The sequence below is a fragment of the Rhamphochromis longiceps genome, linkage group LG7, assembly GCF_057381845.1.
Source record: "Rhamphochromis longiceps isolate RC_006_pf linkage group LG7, R_longiceps_female_GT1.1, whole genome shotgun sequence".
In the NCBI taxonomy this organism is placed as follows: Eukaryota; Metazoa; Chordata; class Actinopteri; order Cichliformes; family Cichlidae; genus Rhamphochromis; species Rhamphochromis longiceps.
Genome location: NC_140563.1, coordinates 9,833,478 through 9,858,385, shown reverse-complemented (window position 1 = coordinate 9,858,385; position 24,908 = coordinate 9,833,478). Strand labels below are relative to the sequence as shown.

At 40.1% G+C, this 24,908-nt stretch overlaps 3 protein-coding genes across 5 annotated transcripts; 1 reads left to right on the top strand and 2 right to left on the bottom strand.

Moving 5' to 3' along the window:
* Nucleotides 1-1,873: 1,873 nt before the first annotated feature.
* On the top strand, nt 1,874-8,454 carry prrt4a (proline rich transmembrane protein 4a). Its single transcript, XM_085412052.1, has 3 exons — nt 1,874-2,004; nt 2,323-3,192; nt 4,890-8,454. The coding sequence occupies exons 2-3, from the start codon at nt 2,430-2,432 to the stop codon at nt 6,962-6,964; spliced, it is 2,838 nt and encodes a 945-aa protein (XP_085268178.1). The 5' UTR covers nt 1,874-2,004; nt 2,323-2,429; the 3' UTR covers nt 6,965-8,454.
* Nucleotides 8,455-8,512: 58 nt separating this feature from the next.
* impdh1a (IMP (inosine 5'-monophosphate) dehydrogenase 1a) lies at nt 8,513-15,318 on the bottom strand. The gene is made up of 17 exons (XM_085412054.1): nt 15,176-15,318; nt 14,549-15,039; nt 13,781-13,879; nt 12,683-12,731; nt 11,941-12,042; nt 11,751-11,825; nt 11,409-11,615; nt 11,140-11,227; nt 10,852-11,051; nt 10,561-10,651; nt 10,368-10,463; nt 10,126-10,269; nt 9,887-10,028; nt 9,667-9,810; nt 9,498-9,581; nt 9,241-9,257; nt 8,513-9,129 (listed from the first exon to the last, which is right to left on the bottom strand). Exons 2-17 carry the CDS (start codon nt 14,782-14,784, stop codon nt 9,026-9,028), a joined length of 1,878 nt encoding a protein of 625 aa, XP_085268180.1. The 5' UTR covers nt 14,785-15,039; nt 15,176-15,318; the 3' UTR covers nt 8,513-9,025.
* A 1,039-nt stretch (nt 15,319-16,357) lies between these two features.
* Nucleotides 16,358-24,230, bottom strand: LOC146664775 (receptor-interacting serine/threonine-protein kinase 3-like). 3 transcript variants are annotated; one of them, XM_085412051.1, is made up of 14 exons: nt 23,977-24,230; nt 23,197-23,376; nt 22,784-23,102; nt 22,555-22,703; nt 22,407-22,456; nt 22,006-22,161; nt 21,825-21,907; nt 21,649-21,715; nt 21,508-21,554; nt 21,145-21,211; nt 20,992-21,029; nt 17,101-17,152; nt 16,767-17,012; nt 16,358-16,685 (listed from the first exon to the last, which is right to left on the bottom strand). In XM_085412051.1, the coding sequence occupies exons 2-14, from the start codon at nt 23,349-23,351 to the stop codon at nt 16,678-16,680; spliced, it is 1,437 nt and encodes a 478-aa protein (XP_085268177.1). In that variant the 5' UTR covers nt 23,352-23,376; nt 23,977-24,230; the 3' UTR covers nt 16,358-16,677. The 3 variants fall into 3 exon arrangements, with proteins under 3 accessions (XP_085268177.1, XP_085268175.1, XP_085268176.1); XM_085412049.1 differs by lacking the exons at nt 16,358-16,685; nt 16,767-17,012; nt 17,101-17,152 and having other exon boundaries at nt 20,561-21,020; nt 23,977-24,218; XM_085412050.1 differs by lacking the exons at nt 16,358-16,685; nt 16,767-17,012; nt 17,101-17,152; nt 23,977-24,230 and adding an exon at nt 23,637-23,934 and having other exon boundaries at nt 20,561-21,020.
* Nucleotides 24,231-24,908: the final 678 nt, after the last annotated feature.

The window sequence follows — 24,908 nt, the reverse complement described above, 5'->3', positions numbered from 1 at the left end:
TGTGTTTATGGGACTTTATGACCATTCTTCCAGAAACACATCTGTGAGGGCAGACAGGGATTTTGGATTTTGGCTCTAGTTGTTGACTGGAACACCGGAATTCAATTATTTAAATATAAATCATAGTATTTAGTATATCATTTAGTATATCATAGTATTTCCAAGGGACCTCTGACATTTTACACATCTTAATCAAATTTGTTCCACTGTTTCACGTTCAGAATTATTTTAAGATTTGTACTCATTTTAATGTATGTTTAATGAATGTTGGAGTTATTACAATTACAAAAACGAATGCTGAATAAACATTTCACTCAGTTCTTCTTTCAAAGACACTTGTGATGCCTGTCCTCAATGAACATGCTTTTAGATTTATGTTCTAAGAATTCACTTGAGTTTCCACAAAGGGATGCATGTGATTGTGGCATTGCCCTCATTACTTTGACCTCCTTTGTTGGTCCAATAACAGACAACTGAGGTGAAGTGTAAAGGTCATGTTTGTATACACATGTTAAGAGGGCATCACTGTATAATATTGTACTGTACATTTTGTCCCATCTTCATCTTTTTTTTAAAGTAAGGGAATTGCTTGCTTTTATCCTCCTCTTTGCTTGTGCAGCTTTGTTTATGAGTCTTGACATGACAGTCCTCATTCCCTGCAGGACCCCAGCCCCTGCTGACTTTGTCTTGTTGGAGGATGAGTTGTCTAAACAGAAACCAGTTGCTCAGTGAATTCAGATAGCGAGTGTGAGGCGGCAATCATTTGGCCATTACCCTTTCTGAGCTCATATGTTTGGCCTGTCATTGTTCCTTTCCAGCCCCTTTAGTCACGGCCGGGTTGATGCTTTCCTGTGTCCTCATCAGACACTGGGTTAATCACACCCCTGGGGAAGTTCCTATCTCCCATCTTTGACTGTCTAAATGATGTGGCATAGCCTTCGCTGTCATTCTGGCTGTACTTATCCAAGTGTAAACGCTTTATTATTATCTTTGGTGTTGCTAGTCACAGCCAGTGTGTGTGTCTTGGCACGTAGAACCATTATTTATGCCTTTGTGTTTTGTCCTAACGATATGTTTGGCGTATTTGTTTATGAGATGAAGTTAGGTTTGCATCCCAGCGACCAATCATTATGCATTTGGCAGAATTCCCATTCAATAGTAATGGTCAGTGAGAAGTTTATAAAACAGAAGTTTTGAGACGGCTGCAACATCTAGGCAAAGAGAGCATATAATGTGTGTCTGTGCCTCAAGCTTACTGTCCCCAAATATGTCCAAAGGTATGTGGATCAGTGTCTATTTTAGAAGCATCCATGGGAATTGAATTAGGCCATGAGGTTACTGGATTTCCCCCATTGGGTAAAAACAGCTCACGTGAACAATAAAAGGAGGAAAATAAAGGAATGTGAATAAGATAACACCATCACAGTTTCTCGCCGCAATAAGTGGTGGTAAAAATCCTTGGTCAAACAGTGCATGTACGAGATTCTCAGGTGTTCTGTGTTCGTATACAAGCAAGTAACTATGATCATGCGTTATAGATGTATGCTGTCAAAAAAGAATCTGCTTTTCAGTATATACTTTAGTTCAAATGTTTCTAGCTGAGCTGTTTACTTTTGCCACCAGTTGTAAATTACACACAAATCCATGTATTGATCTGCTCTGATATATTTTGCTTTTACATTTATTCTTCTCTTCTCCGAGGTTCTCACGTAACTAAAATAAAGGTGATACTCATAATGATGCAGCCTCAGATTTAGGAGAATCGAAGGCAGCAAACAGCCTCACTGTCAGATGAGTGCAGAAGCAGCGTGTGGGCATAGCGGGGGTTGTGTAGAGGAGGTGGGGTCTGTCCCGTGTGTCAGCAGCCCGATGGATAGAACAGGGGCATAGCAGAGTGAGTATGAAAGGACACGCCGTGCAATGCAGACAGAGACTGCAGACATGCAGCAGCACAGAGCGGCATATATGTTTAAAGAGGCTGCAGCAAAGAGGGCTATAGATGAGGTAAGGAAGCTAAAAAAGGAATGGCTGCCACACAGAGTTGCGTGGTCTAATGTCTCTTTTTTTAATGCTCTTGTTTAAGTGGGTTTTTGCATTTTAATGTTTGTACTGTGTGCACGTCACAAGACTTTATAGTCTAGCAGAGGGTTTCAGCACACCGCGTTCATATTCATCACACTGCCGTTATTTTCACCAACAATTTTTGATTTTCGCTGTGACCCACATGCAGCAGTTTAACTTTATCTATGTTAGAGATGTCCAAGACATATTTGAAGGCAGTTGGCATTACTTGTTTTTCCTACGTGTGATTGTTTTCTCCAGGTGTGTTAAGAATGACATCTTTGGAAACCTGATATTAGGGATTACTCAAACATGTGACTGCACAACAACTCCAAGTGACTCTGAGGTCAAGTTTGCCGACCCTCAACATGGTCTCTCTGTGGAATATTTATTTTCTCTTGCCTCTCTCTTTGCCTCACTCGCTTCGTGCCATAGCGTTAACTGGAGAAAATGTGAAAGAAACACAACAGCCAGACAGTGACAAGGCAGGGCAGTTTCTGAAACAGCTCTCGAGTAGACCTCATGTACCCGGTTCAGCGCCAAGTGACCCCATGATTGCACCCGAGGATGATGACTTCCTGGGTTCCCCTTTAAGTTGGTCCTTATCATCATCTGAGGACACAGACAGACAAGGTGTGATTGGTGAATATGGCGATTTACTGGAGAGCGCTGAGACATCTCTTTTCTTTCCTAATGAGAAGGGACCCATACCCAGACCCACAAAGGGTGCTACAGTAGATACTGCCTCCACAGAGAGAATGCAAACAATGAAGTCCTCATCAGCAAGTGTACCACCCAAGCTTACCCATGAACAAACATTAAAGAATCAGCCAGCTGAGACCAACACCGCATCAGTTTTGTATCCTAGAGAGTCTGGAGAGAATCAGCCAACATTCCCAGGCTTTCAAAATCAGATGACTGATACTCACTTACCCTTTCTTCTCCCTGGCTCACTCCCATCACACACATCAGACCAGAACTCAACTTCATCACTGCCCACTGGACCGGGGCCAGACACTCTTGGATGGACCACAGGCATTTCTGTTACCACAAAGGGAAACAGAGATGGATTCATTGATATTACAGATCTTATTTTACAGAGAGAAACTGCCAGCATGGAGGCAAAAGAAGGTAAGAGTCCTTTAATTATTTACAGCATTCCTACTTTAAATCTAAAGCTGAAACTATGCCCTACAGTGCATTTCAGTTTCCTTGCATAACCTCCAAAAACTCAGAATCCACATGTCACTGCAGTGCTTATGATATGTATTCTGCTGGCAAACACAGTTCTTTTACATTCACAGAATGGGTTGCATCACTTTCTTCAAATGTCTCTCTTTGACTCAGTTCTCTGCCCTTGTCTTTCTCATTCAAGCCTTTTAGCACAGATTCTCCAGTTCAAACTTACACTCTCCTGTTAAAGTAAAACATTTTATTCACATTGCAGTCAGCCCGCACTCAAAGGTTACTGGATAATGCAGCATGCACACTATTTACTGTACACACACACAAATACTAGCATTTACTTGTCAAAGTAAATGTTGTGTCCACAAGCATATGAGGACTTGAAAGAAATTAATAAGGAATTTGCTTCCTCCTGTGTATGCATTTAACACCACACATTTTCAGTGTAACAACAAGTTTATTGAATAACTGCATCAAGATGGAGTACATATTAAATGTACTCTCATTTTTATTAGATTTCATAGACAGCAGAGCGAAAGCCCCACACTTATAAGTGCTCTCTGTTCGCTGCATCTATACTGATTGCTTCACTACTAATGGAGGACCAGAAATAGGACACATTCCATTTATAACCAGTAGGTTCCCTGATTCCCTGATTGCCCTATACAGCTTATTTCATATACAGAATAAGAAACTCACATTTTTTGTTTGTTACAATGTTATCATCAGTCATAAACCTCTTTCGCATTCTTACAGATAACAACATCGCTTCACTAATGCAAATTTACTTATAGCCACACAAAATGAGAGCAGGCATGAGGTCAATACTGGCTAATCAGCACACATACAGTATCTCTCTTCCTCACTTTCACACAAACACATATGCACACAACCTACTGCTCATGCTCCCACTCTGTCTGTGACCCAGTTAGATTCCCAGTTACAAGCCCGTTCTGTTTTATTATGGATTAGCTTCACACACAGCAGATTACACCCTGCTCTCTTTTTAGAAAATGAAGATTGTGCGTAAAAATAAATTTGGCCTGTATCCAGAGGTTAGATTAGCACCAGTATGTTCATTTCTCGAGAAAAAAATGTCATTATTAAAGATAATATGACACATTACCACCACACAAAAAAATAATAAAAATACACAGGTGTATTAGGTGTGAAGCAAAGCCATGCTTTGAGCTTAATGCTAACACTAGCATTCTAACATGCTCATGATGACATGGATAAAGTGCTGATGACACTGACAGTATAAAACAGGGATGTAGCTTACAGAGCATTAAACCTGCATTCTAATTAATGGCCACCAGAGGGCGGCCCTATAGAAGTCTATGGGAAAAACGACTCCTGACTTGACCTACCCTGCTGAGTTCACAGGCTCAGTCACTCATTTAGAGACATATTAAATTTTTAAAAACTAAGACATGTTTAATACTATGTTTTAAAAAACCATAGCGATGTCCATCTTTTACACTGTCTATGTATTACTATACCATCATATTTATGCAAGTTAGCATGTTTGCTCGTTTGCCAGCGAAAAACTTTAAATTAAGTCTGTACTTAAATTTTCTACTTTTTGGTTTTCTTTTGACATAACCAATATGGTGTTCATGTGTTTTTTATATTCTTTACAGATGACTCCAAGAATGATTCAAAAGCCAGAAGCCCAAGCCGGCTAGATGGTAACATGGACACAATTGCCACAACCTGCAAAACATTAAATCATTCCTGGACACCTACCTACCCAGAGGATTTTACTCACAACAAGCCTCTGCACCCCTTTCTGGCTCTCACCCCTTCATTTTTGGTCCCTTTGTATTCAGACTGGAACTCTGCCCTGGCTACGTGGGGATTTGCATGGGAAGCACATATCTATGGCCTGGGCTCTGTCTTCACTGTATTTGGCCTAATCTCTGTAGTCTGCCTGTTAGGGTTGCCCCTGAGGTGTCCCCCAGGAAGCCCCTACTTCACAATGCTGCACTTGTTCATTTTGGCATTTGCAGGGATCCAAGCTTTCTGTTTGCTTTACGATGCTTACAGTTACCAAGATCGCCTTTCCCCTGTTGTCTCTCTGCTGCTCTCCGAACTGCCATTGCCATGTTTGATCTCAGCATTTTCCCTGGCCTTCCTCCTTCTTTCCTTTCGTTCATGCAAGCATCTTTCACTTTCACCTGTTATTTCTGCCTCCTTCTCAGCCTTGCCAAAGCCTTGCTTGTTGCTATGTTTGGCCCTGTTACATTTTATTATCTCTTTGGGATGTTTTGGGATTTTTCAGCTCTTTCACAGCCTCCCGACTGTCATCCTGCTCTTTCCTCAGGGTGTGTTCGTATGTCTCGCCACCTTTCTCTCATGCTCATACCTCATCTTCTACTGCTTGACACAAGTCAACAGTAGAAACATTTACAGGTTAAATGACAATGGAGAGAGTGGAGGATCTCCTGAGGTGATGCGACCTGCAATTTGCCCCTTTGCTAGTGTGAAGGACTGGGGTAGGGCAGCAGGAGCTGGAGTAGGAACTTCTTTGTGTTTGTTAGGGTGTGGAGGTCTTCAGCTTTATGGGATCCTGCATGCCCTTGGTTTGGGTGGGGTTGATGGCCATGGGTTTCAGCCTTGGCCATGGTGGGGCTACCAAGTAGGCTGCAGACTCTGTGAGATTGGGGTCTGCCTAGGTTTGTCTGTCATTGGCACACATCCTCTATTCTGTAGCAACTCTAACAAGACCATAGCACATCCTAGACCAGGATCTTGGTCCCGTCTATCCGGTGGCTCTCCTTCACGAATGCTCACCATAACCTCTCAGGATGGTGCAAATTCCCCCGTCCTTTCCCAGGGTAAGCAAGAAAAGCTGGTGGCCTGTGATGTTGTAGCCAAGGAGCAGTCAGAGGTTCTTCCTCTTTACTCAATTGTGGAGTCTCCTGGAAATATACCAGACTGTGATCACAAACCCAGCCGAAGCAAAACTGTACTACCTCTCCCCACACCCCCAAACCCACCGCATAAACCTACAGCCTCACCTGAGACTCGCCTGTCATCACTGGATCATTTAAGTCTCGAGACTGACTCAACTGTGGATCTGCAGCCTCCATCTCCCATAGACTTGTCGCGCAGCATCGACCAAGCTCTGTTCAGCGAATCCCTGTTTTCTCATAGTATCTTTGGTTTCCCAAGACTCATACCTGTTTCCTCAAGCCTTTCCTTGAGCTCCCCAAGCCAAGGTACATCAAAGCAAGGGCCCAGCTCTGTGGGAAATACCCTTTACCGAACTTCTTCTTGTGGAGATGTAGATCAAGAGAACACCTTGTCCAACTCCAGGTATTCCCAACCTCAAGGCTGTATGACAGCTCGTAGAAATCAACCATTATCACCAGACCAATGTGATTGGAAAGGGAGTGTTACTGGTTCAACCCAGGGCCTTTGCAGCCATTCCAAAGAAACAGGAAAGCTGCGATCACATTCATGGGCCAACAGAGGGCAAAATTTTACTCAGAGCAGCCTCCCACGTGCAATCCCCCACCTGCCATACCACAGACGTTACCGAACCCTGAGCTTAGCTTCCCAGGACAGTCGGGGGTCTGGCCGATTGGCAGGAACTAAACACCTGAGTGAAAGCAAACAGCTGGAATGGGATATGGCTGTACAAGCAGAGTTTGTCAGTGTGTGCAAACAAATTGATGCACTGAGTGTTTGCAGTGACACCATTGAATTGTAGAAAGCTAAAAAACAAAATAAAACTGGGTGTAACTGGAATACAAATTGTGTAGATTTAAGTCTATTCAGGTTAAATGGGGGAATTAAACCGTAGTCTATATGTCAAAAACGTTATATAGACCTAAAATATGAGCCAATATTTTTTGTAAATACTGTACTGTTGATATTGTATATTCAAACAAAAAAAAGTTTATAAGACTGTCTTCATTATGCTGTTTTCAGCAACCTATTTCTTCCTTGCAGTATTGCTTTATTTGAGCAACATTATAATTTTAGAATGTGTCCATTGAAATCATATGTAAAATCAAACATTTGTTTCTAAAAAAGGTAATATTTGTGGCAAAGAAGTTAGCCAAAAAGGAGTTCAAATTTTTTTTTTTTTGCTTTATTTTGTTTTAGTGAAAATCCAGGATTGTGTCGAGGAAATCTAGCAGCCATAGGACAAGCAAAAGTCACAAAAGTTAAAGTTTGCGTTGCTGATGCGTTCTGTGGTTTGTGAGACATACTTGAAAGGGCTTAACTTTCTCCGCTCCCCTTTCCCGATAGTGTGCTAAAAGAATTACAGTCTAAATATATAAACCTTCTGAGGTTTCTTTGAATTTTGAGTGTAAAAGCATTAATAGGGACAAGCTGGTGTTTTTTTGTTTTTCGTTTGTTTGTTTCCTTGAGTTGTTTCTGGGTGTTTTCTTTTAACAGTGGAATATCTTTGAAGAATGAAAACAACATCATTACATTGCATGAATTTAAAGTGGTAGCAAAACAGTTTTTAAATAGTATCAAACTGTTGTTTGAAAATTTTTCTTTATTCAAATACATATACATCCAGTATATGACACAAGTTACATTAAATGAAAGTTTGATTCCTAGGTTGACCAAAAAAAGATGTTATTTATGGCATTGTTTATAATTAAGATGTGTCAACTAGTAAGAAGTTTAATTAACTGGTGACAAATTGTTGGCAAAATTAAAAATTAATTGTTGATTTTTTTAAAAACTGAGTGATACATGTAATACGTCTCTAACCAAATATACTGAGTACCTCACAGAAAAAAGGAAAAATTAAATTCATTTAAAAGTGATATTTGTAAAGATCGTTAGAAATAAATAAATCAAAACTGGAATATTGGTTTTGTTCTACTGCAACACTAGATAATCCATCTACCTTTTTTTGTGCTTTATTTTTTTTTTTTTTAATACTGAGTCTGGGAAATAAAGACAAATAACCAACCATTCTATATCCTGCTGTGTTATTAATGATAACCTTTTGCAAAATAGCATTTTTGGAGAATACAGCATGTACTATAAAGCTAAGTGGAGCTTTGGTTGCATAGTGACAATAAAAATGAGAATGATGAAAGAAAACAGTGAATACTCTCCTTTAAATCAAGCAATAACATTAAAATAAGAGTAAAGTTCCAGGTGAGAGTGTAAATTGCTTTTTGAAGGCACTCCCTATTTGGAGTGCTCGTTTATAAATTAAGGCTGATGCTTTTCTTGTCCCTTCTATGACAGAGCAGCACAGAGCTCACCGACACGCATCAAAGAAATGACTTGAGTGACAAAGCTGTGCACTAAAAACATTATGAGAATTTTACTCTTCTGTGTTTATTAGCACACTTCACTTGTTATTGTTATATATATGAGAGAAAGAGAACTAAAAGTATGTGATTAAAGCTCTGTGCGCTGTTATTTACTTGATTTCCCACAAAAAAAAGGGGGGGAGGGGTAGTAAAAGTAGTAAATGAGCAAGGAAATATATGGCTGTACTCCTCTCTATCAAGCTCGGCAGATATATCATGACAAGTTTGTTGAAAGGGAACAACAGAATAGGTAATAACAGGATTCCCTCTACACCTTGACCTGAGAGGGAGAACAACAGATTAAGAGTTTGTGACCATCCTCTAAAACTCTGTTCTTTGGCTCGATCCTTTTAGGCTCTTTGAACTTTAAGAGAGTTGTTTTGGGGTCAGAGCTGGGACACCAATGAACAGAAGGTCACAGAATAGTTTTGTTTAAACTTTAGAGTGTAGAAGTCACAGGAGCTTCATGTGTTGCATTCTGATCACATGCGCCCGGTGCATCTGCTCATAGCTGCTGGGGTCGGGACGTTGGGTCCCGATCGGGTGTTTCCTCTTCCACCTGTTTCAGTAAAACCGCTTCTCATGACTACATGTGGAATAGAAAAAAAAGAGGGAAAGCATAAACTTTACAGTTAGAAAAATAAATGAAGATGGGTTTTTTTTAAGAAAGGAGAAGATGGAGGTAATGATTACTTACATGGCACAAAAGAATATCTAATATGATAGCATGAGTAATAAAGAGAAAAAGATAAGAGAGTTTTATACTGTTGAAGGTAAATTAATGGACACTTAACAATGAAGTATATCTAACAACAGCATGTTCACATACTGTCACTGGTATTAAAATGTTTAGACAACAGAAACAGGAAAAGAAAAAGACATACATGGAGAAAGAAGGGGTTGCAGCGGAGGGGTAAAGGTCACCTTAAACAAACAGTCAAACGTCAGACTTACGAGTGAAGCCCGTGGACGCCACCTTCCATCTGAGCCGACATGGTCCTCTTCTCAAACTTCAGTTCTCCAGAATACATCATTGACCTGGAGACAGATCACAGGAGGATACTTGGCGAAAGCCTTCACGTAACAAATCTCACACTAAACAGACGCACAGTTTGACACTTACCGTAAAATGGACAAACTTTTGGCTCCTATGTCCTGACAGCCATGTTGGATGCCAGCAATGAGGTAAGGAACAAACTTATGAATGGAGCCTTTGTCTTGTACTGACCCCGAAACACCTTGAGCTACCTTTACCTTATCTCCCTCACTGGGCACACAAACATAATTCACATGATTAACAAGGTAAGTTTTCCAGATTAAGTGTTTTCCAGTAAAAATCTCACCTAAAGTAGCGTTTCTGGCTGTTATTTTTCTCCATGGCATCTAAGGAGCCCATTCCTCTGTACTTTTTCAGGCGCACACCGTCAGAAAAGAAATATTCTCCTGGAGCTTCAGTAGTTGCCGCCAGCAATGATCCCATCATTACTGAGGAAGGAAAAAGACTGAATTGTTCAGTGACTAATCCAAGTATACACACAAATTTAATGCCTCCAGAAAATGAGAGAAAATTTCTTTCTTTTACCCGTAGATGCTCCCAGGGCAAGAGCTTTTACCACATGTCCAACAGTTTGAATGCCTCCATCAGCGATTACCGGCACTCCAAAACGTCTGGCATACTCCGCGACCTTGTACACTGATGTGCCCTGGGGCCGTCCACAGGCCATTACTGAGAAACAAGACCACGATGTGATGGTTGGGAGCAAAGTATCCTCAATACAGTGAAATTCATACATTTTTATGTCCCATGATTAAGTATGATCGTACCTTCCTGTGTGATACAGATAGAGCCGCACCCCATTCCCACCCTCAGGGCATCCACACCGGCATCTATGAGGTTTTTGGCCTGAGCAGCTGTCACCACTAGAGAGAGACAGAGGCACAGAAAAGTGACAAAGAAAGGCACAAATGTAGAAGATGAATTCAAGAAGACAGTCCCGAGTAAAGAAATGGTGCTCACCATTTCCTCCAACCACTTGTAGTTCGGGATATTTATGCTTGATGTAGTTTATCGTGTTAATCTGATAGACTGAGTTTCCTTGAGAAGAGTCCTGTAATAATAATAATAATAAAACAAAATTATGGGAAAATGACTTAAGATCGGTCAAACACTCATACCAACTCTGTAGTTCCATTCATCCGGTGATTATTATGAGACCAATGACTTAGCTGACTATATGTGATCCAATAAAAAATTAGAATCAAATAACAGATCAAACAAAAGTTTAATTACAATACAATCAAAACTTACCAGGACAACAACATCGACTCCAGCCTGCACGAGGAGGTCCAGTCTGTATTTGTCGTCCTCCCTGGTACCGATGGCGGCTCCACACAGCAGCTGTTTACGAGAGTCCTTGGAAGCCAGAGGATAATCCCTGTTCTTCTTCAAGTCAGTCCTAGCGATAATGGCGACGAGCTCATCGTTGTCATTAACTATGGGGAGCTTACCTGGGAGAATGAGAAAGGAAAGGCCAAATATGCTACAGTCACAATTATGATTGCTACCATACGGCAGAGTTACTCTTTAAAGCTTTACCTTTTTTGCTACGTTGCAGTATATCGTTAGCTTCTTTTAGTGTGACTCCAGCTGGTGCAACAACTAGATCTTCTCTTTTTGTCATTGCCTGCATCAGAAAATAAACTGTGACCACACACACACTCGTTTGATATTATAATTCTTACTTTGAGTACTCCGGGAGAGTAGAAAAGTGTTATATAAGAATCAGTCCATTTACCGTTTACCAGATTATGTTCTCAAAAATATACAAATTCTTGCAGAATCGTCCACAACATTAATACACTCACTTCTTCAAGCGGTTGGTCATGGTCCTTCTCAGAAAGAAAATCGATATCCCTGGAGGTAACTATGCCGACCAGCTTGCTGCCCATCTTGCCAGTCTCTGTAATCGGTATCCCAGAGAAACCATGGCGTAACTTGGCCTCGAACACATCGCCTACTGTGTGACGGGGACTCATTACCACTGGATCTGTAATAAAGCCCTGCTCAAATTTCTAGCAAAAACAGAAACACGAATGTCGAGTGGGATTTAATTTCCATATCAGATGGCTGTTAGGGGCTTCATAGATCAAAAATGATTTCATCTGTTTAATTAGAGCACATGTGTGCAGTGACTTTTTCTGTCTCACCTTCACTTTGCGCACCTCATTGGCCTGGAACTCAGCAGTGGAGTTATGATGAATTATTCCAATCCCTCCCATCAGCTGAATCCAACCAATTAGAGACAGGAGTAAGTAAGTGAAGAAAAGCATCATTTGAGCAGTACCTACTCAGCTACTAAGTGTGATGTATATAACACTCTGCAGTGTTTGTACTCACTGCCATGGCGATGGCCATGGATGACTCCGTGACTGTATCCATAGGAGATGAAATGAGAGGCGTCTTCAGGGTAATCTTTCGTGTCAGGGCTGAAGTTAGATCCTTAAAAGTTCAATGCATTTGGAAACAAATTTATCACCTTATACTGCAACACTGAGGTCTACAACAAGCGTTTTAGCAAATTAAATAAGTATTTCTTAACTGGCTCATTTGCCCTGCAGTGAGCCAGTTTGGACGCATCAGAAGTGGAGTTGCTGTACTAACCGGGTGAGTGTTTAAAGGACCCAGGTGGCTTCCTCGAACACCTGCTCTCCAGCAATAACCCATGTGATCTAGTCATGAAATTAATTTAATGTTCCAGCAGAGTTCAAAAAGATGAACACAGTGCAAGTCAAATAAACAACCCCGTGCTCATGCACCTTTAACTAAGCAACACAACAAAGAGTTAGGGACTGATTACAGCAGCACCTTAATAACAGCAATATAAAATATAATGAGTTAAAGGACACCGTGTTTGAAGCACACTTAGCTCACTTTGCTCGTGACAGTTTTCAAAGGAAACTATTCCTGTGTTGCCATTCACCAAAGCAGCAACCTCACAGGGATTATAGCAACTAGTGTTGTGACATAACCCATGTTGAAGAACCCTAATCCCAACTACATCACATCACATGAGCAGTACACTGAGAAAGTTTGAGCAGTAGGCTATGTTTAATATATTAGACAGTATGATGACACTTACCACCTCATCAGAAGTGAAATCTATGAAACCGGGGAGGATCAAGAAGTCACTGAAAGGGGAGAGGTGACAGAGAGATAAGATCATGACGACTATGAAGTACTGCACAAACTAAATTAGAAATCACTTTTCAGTGGGGTCACATCAGTCATTGCACTGGTCAGCGCGTCGATTTGATCTCAGCTCTCACTGATCACTACATCATCACATGAGTTGTTAGCACTCATGGGTTGGATGCCACCTATCTTCAAACTCGGCGCTCATTTTGATCTCAGCTACTCACCTGTAAAGTTTTGTGTGTGCATCTTCCACTGTTGCGATGCTACCGTGCTGACAAACTCAACACCACCTTTTTAGTGCTTCCTGCTATTGCAGGTGTCGCCAGGACCACTTTTTGCCATGAGGAAACACACAAAGACTTAACTGAAAAAACAAAACCAGCCTCACTGTGGCGACTGGTAAGCAGCATTTAATGTTAATAGTGACATTGACTGACCAGCAAAACACTTGTAAAGCTACCTCTTATAGTTGTGTATGTGAACTATATGTTTTGCAGTCACTCCTACACGGCAACATTTTATTTTATTTTATTAGCTGACAGTAAGCAGAAATAATCTGTCAGCAGCACACTGAAACGTTCTGCATTTATCCTCTGCACACTGATAAACCCTACACATAGCCCCATTAAGGAAACTATCCTGACAGCCATTAAAGCACTGATATGTGCAGGACACACACACACACACACACACACACACACACACACACACACACACACACACACACACACACACACACACACAGACACACACACACACACACTCTGACAGACACTGCTTTTAATGTCTGTAGCACCACTCAAGACTCATCCTTGAAAGTAGTATTATGCGTAATAATCCCCCAAATAAAACCTGAGCAGATGTGTCATTGCTGATATTAATAAAGATTTAATGGAAGATATGACATAACAGTGTATATGTGTGTTTCTTTAGGTGCATGTGGATCTGTGTCAGCATGTAAGCAATGCCATGAATGTGTTTGTGTGTGTGAGGGTTGTTTTGGGGGTTTTGTTTTTTTCATTTTAAATTTAGCATTTCTTACTTGTACGTAAGTCCGTCACCGATAGCAAAAAGTTGTTGTGCTGTGAGTCCATCCTCAGGAACGTAACCCGTACCCCCGCTGATCAAGAAGTCAGCCATGCTGAAATTTAAAAACACACACACACTCATCGTGGAGCTGAGAATATGAGTTAGCCACCACCACATCTAAATACTGAGCGAAATACTGGTGTATCCCAATGAAAAGACAACAGCATTATAGACATATATATAGCTTTAAATTTACAATAATTTGTTCTTGTTGCAGATTTTATACACTTAAGTGAATATTTTATTATTCTGTCCATCACTTTAGCTGATTGAAAAAGGTGCACCTAAATTAGGAGAAAGTGTATTTTTACTAAAAATAAAGGTATGGTTGGTTAGTCAGCAGTTAAATTCTGAATCCATTTCAAAAAGCATGTGGCTCATCTGTCTCTGTTTCTTACAAACATACTGTAACTAGATCCTATTACAAATGTTGGAGAGAAGACAGGAAACGCAAACAAAAGAGAATCCGTCCTTGTCAATGGAAACTCCTTCTATACACCTATGACGGCAGTACAGTAGGTAAGAGGATTTGGTAGGCTGCCCAGGTAGCTGATAAATGAGCTTGTAATGAGCACAGCCAATGCAACTAGAAAGTGAAAACAGCTCAGTTGCTACTGGAAGTGTAATGTTTACAAGTTATACGGCTTCATATATCACATCTGCACATAGAAGCTTGTGATGTTGCAGCGTGCGAAGATTGCTAAGAGAGTGTGACACTGACCTCTCTGGTTCATACCCAGCTTGAATACGTGTAGCGCTGTATCGCTGGGCTGCTGTCTCATATCCATGTCCATGTAGCACAGGGTGGGCATATCCCCCATACGGGTGAGGTTGCTCCCCATCTCTGTTTGAGGGCCGTGGCCGTGCTGGTTCCATGTCTCCAACAATCCTTCGGTAGTCAATGAGGTAGCTGTCCCTTTCTCCATCTCCAAAGCGGTCAGAAGCATGACCTTCCATCTCTATGAAATCCAGGGCTCTGACCTCCACGGTGCCCAACCACCTATCACGCACTCTTTAAGCACTTGTGACTTGTTTCATACACACAAATACAATCACACCTTCACGCTGCAAGTAAACAGTGGCCTCAGCAAACCCCGGGAGACACACTCTAACGCAGTCAATGCTTTGAGTGCATGTTCACACAAACACCTTTCAGACACACCTGATATGGGAGTAAGCTATCGTGCCGCTCGAGACTTGCAGATGACAAACCTGTAGGAAATAGAAGAAACAGCAACAAAAGATCCTAAACAAATTGTCCAAGGCTGAGTTTGTATTCCAGTTAGTTATCACTTATCCATGGAGGCCATTAAGGCCCTCAGACAGTGGATAGTCTTTTTTTGCCCACCTGTTGATGAAGGTCGCTATCGTGGCACAGCAAATTTAGATCTCCTGTATTCTCCCCAGCAAAAGGAACAAGCAGCCCCCGGGGAGGAGAGTCAAGCCTTGCGTAGGCAGCAGAGATTCATCCCCCTGGAGGTCCAAACTTGCTTGGTTATCCCTACGGCTGGGAGCTTCTCTCTACTCTATTCTCCTGATGCCTGCTGAGCTTAACTCTGTTTCTGACAGCAGACGTCACTCTCCCACAAAGAGGATTGGGAGCATTAATGCAGAATGGGGTGGGGTGAGATGGGTGTTGGGTGGAGTGTAGGTAGTAGTACCGAGGAAGAGAAGGATGGGTCAAGATGACACTTGAAAACACTTTCCTCACAGGAGATTACCATGTTGTGACGGTCTGTGTTCGTGTGTGTGTGTGTAGACAGAGCTGTGAATGAGACAAGGTCGAACCCCAGGATACGTACAAACTTCCTGTCTTTGAGAAATGAGACAGAGAATAACTTTTAAAGACGTAATGCTGTCTAATTAGTTTGTCACACTTAAATTTAGGAGTGGCTTGTATACCGTGGCACTATTATTTATCATGGCAGTATAACAACAGAGTTCTATAAATACTTTCTTATATTATGACGTTTTAATTAATAAAATTTAGCAGATCAACATCTTTGAAATGTCTGTTCTGGCTGCTGTGGGAGCTTTTTAATCTTAAATCGTTAAACTGTTTGGACTGTTCATTGAGAAACAGTAGGAACTTTGCTACCTACAGTGCTTTCAGTAACATCATCTACAGGTGACTGACTGACTGACTGCTTGTGACAGTTACCGAGGGATTGAACTAGAAAAGCCTCTTAGAATCTCTCTCTCTCTCTATCTATCTATCTATCTATCTATCTATCTATCTACTGCAAGTCTCTCATTATCTCGCAGTTGCTCCCATTCTCCCACCAGATAAAGGAAAAAACAAACCCTCCAATGTATAATGAATGCAACAGAAATGTTGAAAAGCTAAGAAGCAAAACTTATTTTGCACAGAGATTTTTATTAAGCCTCATATTCATGACTTGTTCTTAAATTAGTATGGTTTAACAAAATGTCAATAAATGATATATGGACCAAAACATATGCATATAAGATATTTCTATATTAACTATCCAAAGCCTGAACCATGAAATAACTCCCAGAGAATACTGGTTTTTAAAAAAACGGGACTGTTTATTGACAAATTATAAAACAATAAGAAGAAATTGGCACATTTGATTTTAAATTGTATCATATTTGCTAATTCTGTCATTTTTTTAGCAGTTAGTTTAGAAATTTTGGGTGCAGTCTATTTAGGTCTTTAGGGGGAAAAAAACACACTAATGAGGTTTCAAAAACTCAAAAAAATTCATGTATCAAATATAATACCAGTACATATTTTTCACAAAAGATTCAAGTTTGGTTTTAAAAGGGCAGGAAAGGTCTTTGACGCTTCTGTCCAAAAGATGCAGGAATGCAAAAGCTGCTTTGGAACTAGCCATCTATAGAAAATAAAAGAGAAACTATTAACTTGTTATACATGTTAAACCATATTTGACCTTTTTAATAAGAGCAAATCATACCAAGCCTCTCCACTAGTTCTGGATGATGTTTTTCAAGGGCATCAAAGAAGGCTGCTTTGACCTTCACCCCTCCTGAACGCAGTGTTCTTTCAAAGAGCTCCCTCATTTTATCTTGACTTGCCGGTTTAGCTCGAATCTTTGAATAGGCTTCAGGATGGACCAGGTCTCCAAGCTCTTCTGCTATCGCCAGCACTTCAGAAACTTCTTGGATTAACTGTGCCCTGTTTCTATCAACAAAGTCTGCTGCTTGTAAATGAAGAAAATGAAAGCATGTATTTAAAAATCATAGAATAAAAATTGTGAACGTGACTGTGAAATAATAAATAATACACACCTTTTTCATGTTCATTCATTTTTGTAGCAAAACTGCTGATATAATTCTGTTGGCAAAGGGAAATAAAACATACTTTTAGTTGTCAAAGGAGCTTGCAAAGAAAAGCGTCTGGACTTCTTTAAGTTGCTTGAAGACGTTTCACCTCTCATCCGAGAAGCTTCTTCAGTTCTAAGGTCAAATGGTGGAGAGTCCCAGATATAAACCTAGTGGGAGTGACCCCCCACAGAGGGACAAAAGGACCCCCTGATGATCCTCTAATCGCCTGAGCCAAGGTGTGAAACTGGGTGTGGGTCCCAATCAGCCAGAGTTTCGGGTGAGTTCATTGTGAAAACCTGCGAATAGCGGCCCCGCGGCCCCACCTTATTCGCATAAGGTGCCCCCCCCCCCCCCCCCCCCCACCACCACCTTATGCAAATAAGGTGGGGCCACAGCATAAGGTGTGGCCACCTCAGGTTTCACAATGAACTCACCCGAAACTCTGGCTGATTGGGACCCACACCCAGTTTCACACCTTGGCTCAGGCGATTAGAGGATCATCAGGGGGTCCTTTTGTCCCTCTGTGGGGGGTCACTCCCACTAGGTTTATATCTGGGACTCTCCACCATTTGACCTTAGAACTGAAAAGCTTCTCGGATGAGAGGTGAAACGTCTTCAAGCAACTTAAAGAAGTCCAGACGCTTTTCTTTGCAAACTCCTTTGACTACGATGACCTGGATGACTGAGAACCTTCACAGACATACTTTTAGTTTATACTCAATAACTACAGCAGTACCATGATACGTTTTTAAAACAGAGTAGAAAGACATGCACAAATATTTGGCTGTTTAGAAATATTAATCCAACGACCATTAAGCAAAGAATACAGAATAAAACACGAGTGACAAACAAACAGTACACTGACTGCTAATGCGTAGTGAACATGTGTAGATGGAGTCCAGGCGGTTCTCATATTTCCTCTTTTTTCCGAGGTCGTCATTTAGGAACGTGGTGGGTAGCCAAAAACGTAATATGGTGACGATTTGTCACCTAGCGTAAAATGTTACGCTTTGGGAGTGAGAACGTGTTGGAATCCCAGAACAGAGAGGTATAAAGTGCGCAGGACGTCTGATAAAACTGTTATTATGTATCAAAGGGAACCGTAAGGGCTCAGTTACAAGCACAGATTATCAAAGATGAGCAAACTAACTAGACTATCAGTACACTAACAAACTGATGCAAATCCCTGGGCATTTTCTTCCATGCGTTTTTTTTTAGCAGGGAACGAACCAGAGCAAGCTACATCTACTGCTTCCTCTTTCACTGGCAGGCTGCCCAGATAGCAAGGAAACATTGAAACAATGTTGAGTCAATATCAGGCGATGTCATTGAATCAACGTTGAAGTGTGACGTTGACCTAACGTCACTCTTGCACCCTTTTTTAACGTTGCCCTCGTGTTTATCGTGCAGACTCCTCCATGTTCACAACTTTTGCATAGATTATTCACAAGTTATATATTCTTGTCTTGTCTGCATTTTAACATGAACGTCTGTGCAACCGCGGTTCTGTGCAGGGTCCTCCATGTTCACAAACTGTTTGAAATCTTTTCCGATTTCAGAGATCACGGTCTCTAAATATCTTTTAGATTACTCATACTCGCTCTTCTGAGACCACAAATACAAATGCAACCCAAACTTCCTCAAGTTGTAGACAATCATGCGTCATTTTCTTTGTCATGTTCCTACGTGTGGGGGTTTTTAAAGGGAAAATGGCTTATGTTTTAAAAACGAAAAATGTATTAAAATGCTTGCGGCTACTCACCTTTTTGTCAAGATGTTCCACTTCCAGATTTGAAAGTTCAAACCAAAGCGGTGGCCAAGCTATGGACTTTCTAGCTTTCACTTTCCCATCTTTACTTACTGAGCAAGAGGGAGGATGGGGCGGGGCGAGGTTGGCAGCTTGGAAGGAAAATGTGTTTTTGTCTGCAGTAATTAAAGTGATAACTAAACTTCCTGACTGAACCTTAATTTCCAAAAAAGAGAGAAGCCTCTCGATACCACTGTCACTCCTTACAAAAGAAGCATAATGGTATAGTCCGCTCTAACTTTACAGCACCGTTAATTAATTCTGTATAGATGACTTAGTGCCACCATGTGGAAAAAGACAGGAAATAAAAACAATGGAGAAAAAGGAAACTGTGAACTTATTTCTTTCAAACGAAAATTAAACAGAACAAAGCTTTTGCAGACCGGGATTGTCTGGCACATTACACAGCACTGTGGGATTCTGTTAACAGCTCACCATTTAACCTGGCAAGCTTCCCATTTTGCAATGGTCAGTTTGTGGAAAACACACAAGCCTTTAAATAGAGGAAGTATTTTGTAGGTTTTGTGAGTCAGAGTAAATTTTCATGTTGGTGGTGGTGGGGTGTTTTTGTATTGAAAGCTCACACAATGTTAGTGAGTTAAATAAATAGATGCTTATTAAAAACTGAAGGTAATATAAATGTGTTTGCTTGTTGCAAAATGATTTGTTTCGACATACACCAATAGCTGACTCAAAAATGTATGGCTTCTATGTGTTGTCTGTCAAAAGTGTTCTCACAAAGATTGTACCTCTGGCAATCCCGGCTACACATTTGTCATGACTGAGTTGTGTGATTCTGAGTGAGGCACAGGGTTGCTAGATCTTAAAATGAAAAATTTCCTTACCTGGATGATCGAGCATGCATCAAGACCTTTAAAAAATATAGGCAACTTCTGGCCTTTTGTAATAATATTAATTATGCATCAGTTCAAAGTACAGTCAGAAAGTGTGGAATCTATTGTTTTTGTGGATTTAATGAAAGCTACATTCTTAAAACACAGTAAATTTCTTAATTTCACTGCTCATACATACAATGATTCACAGTAATTATCACTGGTGAAATACACTTGGCATTGTGTGGTGTTCATTTCTAAACTTACTGATGTCTCTACCTGAAAAGAATTATAAATATTATAAATTTAGAAATTACAGATTTTTTTTAAAATCGTTTTTTTTATTTTATTTTTACTGGAACCCCACTGATAACTACAGGGGCATCCAGAGTGTCATTAATGGCGAGTCAGAAATGTTCATGTAGTTGATGTAAAGACTCCTTCACGCTTGAGCTGCACCCTCACACACTCCTGTGATGGGTATTGTCAATACTCCCCTGGCGGATGGCGTGGTGACCCAAGTTTTCTGAATGCAATAACTCAAAAACGAGGTGGCATAATATTTTGAAATTCAAACTATAGTTGCAGCTACTAAAAATCTTGGAAGAGTTCTAATTTCAGTGACCTCGATGTCAAGGTCAGAGGTCAAGTTTTCTCATTCATACTATAATTTCACCAACCAAAAGTTCAAATCTAAGTAACTTTGAATGTGATGTCAAGGTCAGAGGTCAAATTTTCCAAAATCTTGTGAATCGGACCTGGAACATGTACATCTACTAGGAGGTTGATGGGTAGCACGAGTTTATTATCATTAACAGAGAGACAGATGATCATTTAAAGTAAAATCAGCAGAACATCTGTGTATAGAGTACAAAATAAGCAATTCTACTGAGTAGGCAAATACATATCAATTTTAGTTTTTATGTCTAAACATGTTGATAAAATACAGGTCCTTGTAAGAAGGTTTAACAGTAAAATATTAAAAAGCCCAATTAAAATGTTTTTTAATGCAGACTATTAACATCCAACACAATCCTTTGAAAGCACAAAGAACTAGTGCTTGCAAAGCACAATAGGACAATGATCTGTGCCAAACATTAAGCAAACCCCTTTCTTTAAGTAAACTGAGGAGTATTCACTCATATCCCATGATGGCTTGCTGTTTCAGTTGGGGATAATAGTTATGGCGTCTTCTTGCTTCCAAATAAATACCCGCAATGGGATGTCCAAAGTATCGTTTGATGCTGGCGGTCATGAAAAAGAAAATAATATATAGATATACAAAACATCTGTCTGATGTTTTTTGTTGTTAAGAAATAAATGTGTATGACAATAAACATAAGTGACAAGTCATAGTGAAGCATCTACCTGCCATCTCAGCAGTAAAACCAGATGGACTCGATGTGATGGAATGTTGATGATCAAGCTGCATATCCTAGACAAGCGAAATTAACAGAACACAAAGAAGTCTGATAAAAGGATACACCATAAAGGCCATACGCTTTACTAAAACTTTACACTAATATCTGTTTTTACACTCATTGTGATTGTGAATCCTTCCTACTTGTGTCCAAGGGACATGTGGCATAATGTGAAAATCAACTAATAAGATCATTCATTCTGTCTAATGATGCAAAGTGTAATTAAAATGATCAAGAAACACTTGAGAAAGACTTGATTACATTTCTTTTCACTTTGTGAGAGGTAGATTTGTGAGTGCATATTAAATACCTGCATTTCAGTTCTCCCATCAACTTTATCATTTGACTCTGACTGTCCTGAAAAAAAAGAGAAATATCTGTATGATGTTCATTGTTAATAAGAAAGGAATAAGTCTGAGAATAAAGTGACAAACCGTACTGAAGAATCTACCTGGCATCTCATGATTAACACCGAGTGGACCACATGTGTCAGGATATTGATTACCATGTTGTGAATCCTAGGAAAGTAAACAGTACCCAAAGAAGTCTGATAAAAGTGCTCCATCTAAAATTGAAATTGTTGACTACTTTATTAGTTCATTTCTGAAATTATAAGTTGAGTTGCACCAATTTTTTCATGACTTGTCCGACTGCATGGTGAATCCCCGCCCTGTGCTTTGAGAACACATCCTTAGTGATTTCATCACACTCTGAAACAAAATGTGATTGTGAATATATGTGATTTCATGCACATATAAAACGTCGGCTGTTTAATACAGAGTGTTTAATACAGGTAGTTAACACATACCTCCAAAGTCTGGCCTCTGGGATGGATCTCCATCCCAGCACCTCTCCATGAGGCCAACCAGCTCTCTCAGCCCTTCTGCCTTTGTCTGGTCTATTTCATCACAGGGAGGTCTGTCCCCCTTTGGGATCTTCAGTTTCAAAAGAGCTAGAGTAGCATCTGTGTGAAATACAATAAAGACTTTCATTAAAAAACATGAGCACAAATGAGACAGTGTATTTTTGGAAGTTTCTTGATAATGTTTATATTAGCTGTAAAACATGAAATCTAAATTAAAATTTAATTTTACAAAGAAGGGCAAAAATTGTTTGACCAGAAAACTGGAAACTTATGAGGAAAAACAAACACACAAACATAGAGAAATTTATGGAAAATGATAAGTAACTGAAATCCATTCATTGTACCTGGAAAAGGCTTTTTTCCGCAAATAATAGACCACAGAAGAATACCATAGCTTTACAAGATAAAGAAAGAGAAGGAATTAACACAATGTGTTTAAGGTAAAATCTATAATCATACATAAATCCCCACAACTATTCTTTTAATGTTTACCTGTATATGTCGAATTTACGAACAGGCTTATATGATGGATCAAAAGACTCTGGAGGCATGTACTGACATGTGCCTCCTTTCACTGTGGACATTTCTTCAGAGCTCATCAGAACACTGGTGGAAACCCTGGACAGACCAAAATCTGCCAGCTGCAAAATAATCAAGGAAAAAAATAAAATAACACAATTACATCAGTATAAACTAATGAGTTGAGTGGATAGCACTTTACCTTGGCATGAAGGTCATCATCCAGCAGTACATTGCTTGGCTTTAGGTCATGGTGCAAAATGTTCTTCTCATGGAGGAAGTTCATTCCTTGAGCGATTTCGTAGGCCAAGCGGAAGGCCAGAGGCCATGGTGGTGGACCTGACAAAGTCTCCAGCAGGGTCTGAACAGATCCTCTATCCATGAGCTCCATAACAATTCCCAACTGAATGTTCTGCCCTCCATTTGGTGGACATCCCCTATATATTCCATAAAGCCTCAGCACAGAACTGTGTAAGGAGACTTTGGCCATATGATTTGCCTCCTCACACAGTTCTATGTCCCTAGTGTTGGAAGGAAAATGTAAAAGCTTTAGGAAAGGACTAGTTCATGTACTTGGAAGTATAGAAAGAAAAAAATGTTCTGTTCTAATTTTACCCAGCAGCATGTCGAGGTAGCTTAATGGCCACGTCACACCTCCACTTCTTGTGTCTAGCCTTGAAGACTTGACCAAATCCACCAAAGCCAATTAACTGCCAGTTCTCCAAGCTTTCGTTTCCAACTGATTCAAATTTAGGTCTCTGCAGTTCCATCACCTGCTGAACTCAGGTACAAAACCTTAAAACATAATAAAATGACACAGTGAGGAGAATAAACCCAGCTTTTGTAAGTATTTTTTACAACACCTTAGAAGTCTTTGTTGTTGCACTAACATGAAAGCAACTGGAAGCAACACATTGATACACATTTTCCACTTTTTTAGCAATACTGGTGCACTTCTCACGACATTTTTGAAATTCTGGATTCTGAATTTCCCAAAGCTAGAAAGAAAAAAAGGAGACTAAACTCCTATACAGCCAGTAAGGCTCTACCCTCACTCTTCTGTGTCTTCTTCTTCCTACTTCACTGACAGACCGCTGTCCCCTCCACAAATTGTTTTAATTCCATTCCGCTTCATCTTTTACAGTACCCATTCACATCGTTGATAATACTGTGTCCAAATGTCCTAACACGTTTGAAAAAATGCTTGGAAGGAAATGACAAAAAATATTAATGAGCAACGAGAAATGGTCTTCCTGTTGTGAACAAGTAATAAAGAAAAGTTCTGAGGGACATTTCGTAGCGTATTGTTTTGCAAACTGGAGCTGTCGTTTGATTTGGAGCTAAAGCATCTGTGAGGAAAGAGGATAAAAAAGTAAAACGCTGGCTGCTACTCACCTGAAGCTGTTCCACATGCAGATCTAAGAGTTAGTTCAAACCAAAGCCGTGGTCAAAAAAAACAAAACAAAAAAAACAGACGTTCCGACTTTCATTTTCGTATCCTGACACGCCCTCGAATTGTAGTGAAGGGGCGGGGCTTACATTAAACGTAATGAGCGAGTATTGACAGTATTACTGGTATGAACAGTTGCTTATAACTTTTTTGAGAGACAATATTTTGCTGAAAAAATGCTTTCTTTCGCCAAAAACAAAACAAAAACGCATGCACGTCTTTACACGTAAAGAAATCATGACCTTTAAGGCTTCAAACCACCGCTATAAAAAGTGTTTAACTAGAGTATCAAGGTTTGCTGCTGTAAGTTTCTAGACCTTGTTGGTGAAGTCGGTGGAGTTTTTTGATGTGATGGGGGGTGTTCCCCACAAGGGTGGATGGTGGCAAGATTTTTAGAAATGTTGCAGGTAGCTTAGATTATGCTGCTAACAATGGGTCTGAGTGGGATCTTTGTTGATCTTTGGAAGTCCGTAAATACAGGGTATAGCATCCCCTGGGTATAGATGATGATCTGGTCAACGACTTAATTATAAAGAAAAAATAAAAGAAAAATTGAAAAACAGTCATAGGCAGTCACTTATATGGATACATTTATTTTTGGTAGTTTTGGTGTAACAACGTGAAGCACTGTAGTGGGTCAGAGAAATGAAACAATCTTTCAAAAGTGGATACAAGTGCCAGTAATTGCATGTCTATCCTACTGGAGCCATTAATTTAAAAATTCCCACTAGTTGATTGAATTTTCAACATTTTTCAGCTGGCCGATCATTTCCATGTAATAAAAAACTGTTTTACTTCAGGACTTTACTTTGGAGTTTTATGCTTTTGACTAAGAGAGTCAAGTTTATAACTTCTTCACAGCTTGTTTGTTTCTAGT

Bases quoted from the DNA above. Each gene is read 5' to 3' on its own strand.
- prrt4a (XM_085412052.1), top strand. From the start codon at position 2,430: ATGGTCTCTCTGTGGAATATTTATTTTCTCTTGCCTCTCTCTTTGCCT. The intron at 3,193-4,889 runs GTAAGAGTCCTT...TATTCTTTACAG, and splicing joins CAGCATGGAGGCAAAAGAAG to ATGACTCCAAGAATGATTCA.
- impdh1a (XM_085412054.1), bottom strand. From the start codon at position 14,784: ATGGAAGGTCATGCTTCTGACCGCTTTGGAGATGGAGAAAGGGACAGC. The intron at 11,616-11,750 runs GTGAGACAGAAA...TGTTTTTGCTAG, and splicing joins ATGAGGTGCGCAAAGTGAAG to AAATTTGAGCAGGGCTTTAT. The intron at 9,582-9,666 runs GTAAGTGTCAAA...ATCTGTCTCCAG, and splicing joins AAAAGTTTGTCCATTTTACG to GTCAATGATGTATTCTGGAG.
- LOC146664775 (XM_085412051.1), bottom strand. From the start codon at position 23,351: ATGGAACTGCAGAGACCTAAATTTGAATCAGTTGGAAACGAAAGCTTG. The intron at 22,162-22,406 runs GTACAATGAATG...TATTTCACACAG, and splicing joins CGGAAAAAAGCCTTTTCCAG to ATGCTACTCTAGCTCTTTTG. The intron at 17,153-20,991 runs CGGGTATTTATT...ATTTCCCTTTGC, and splicing joins ATACTTTGGACATCCCATTG to CAACAGAATTATATCAGCAG.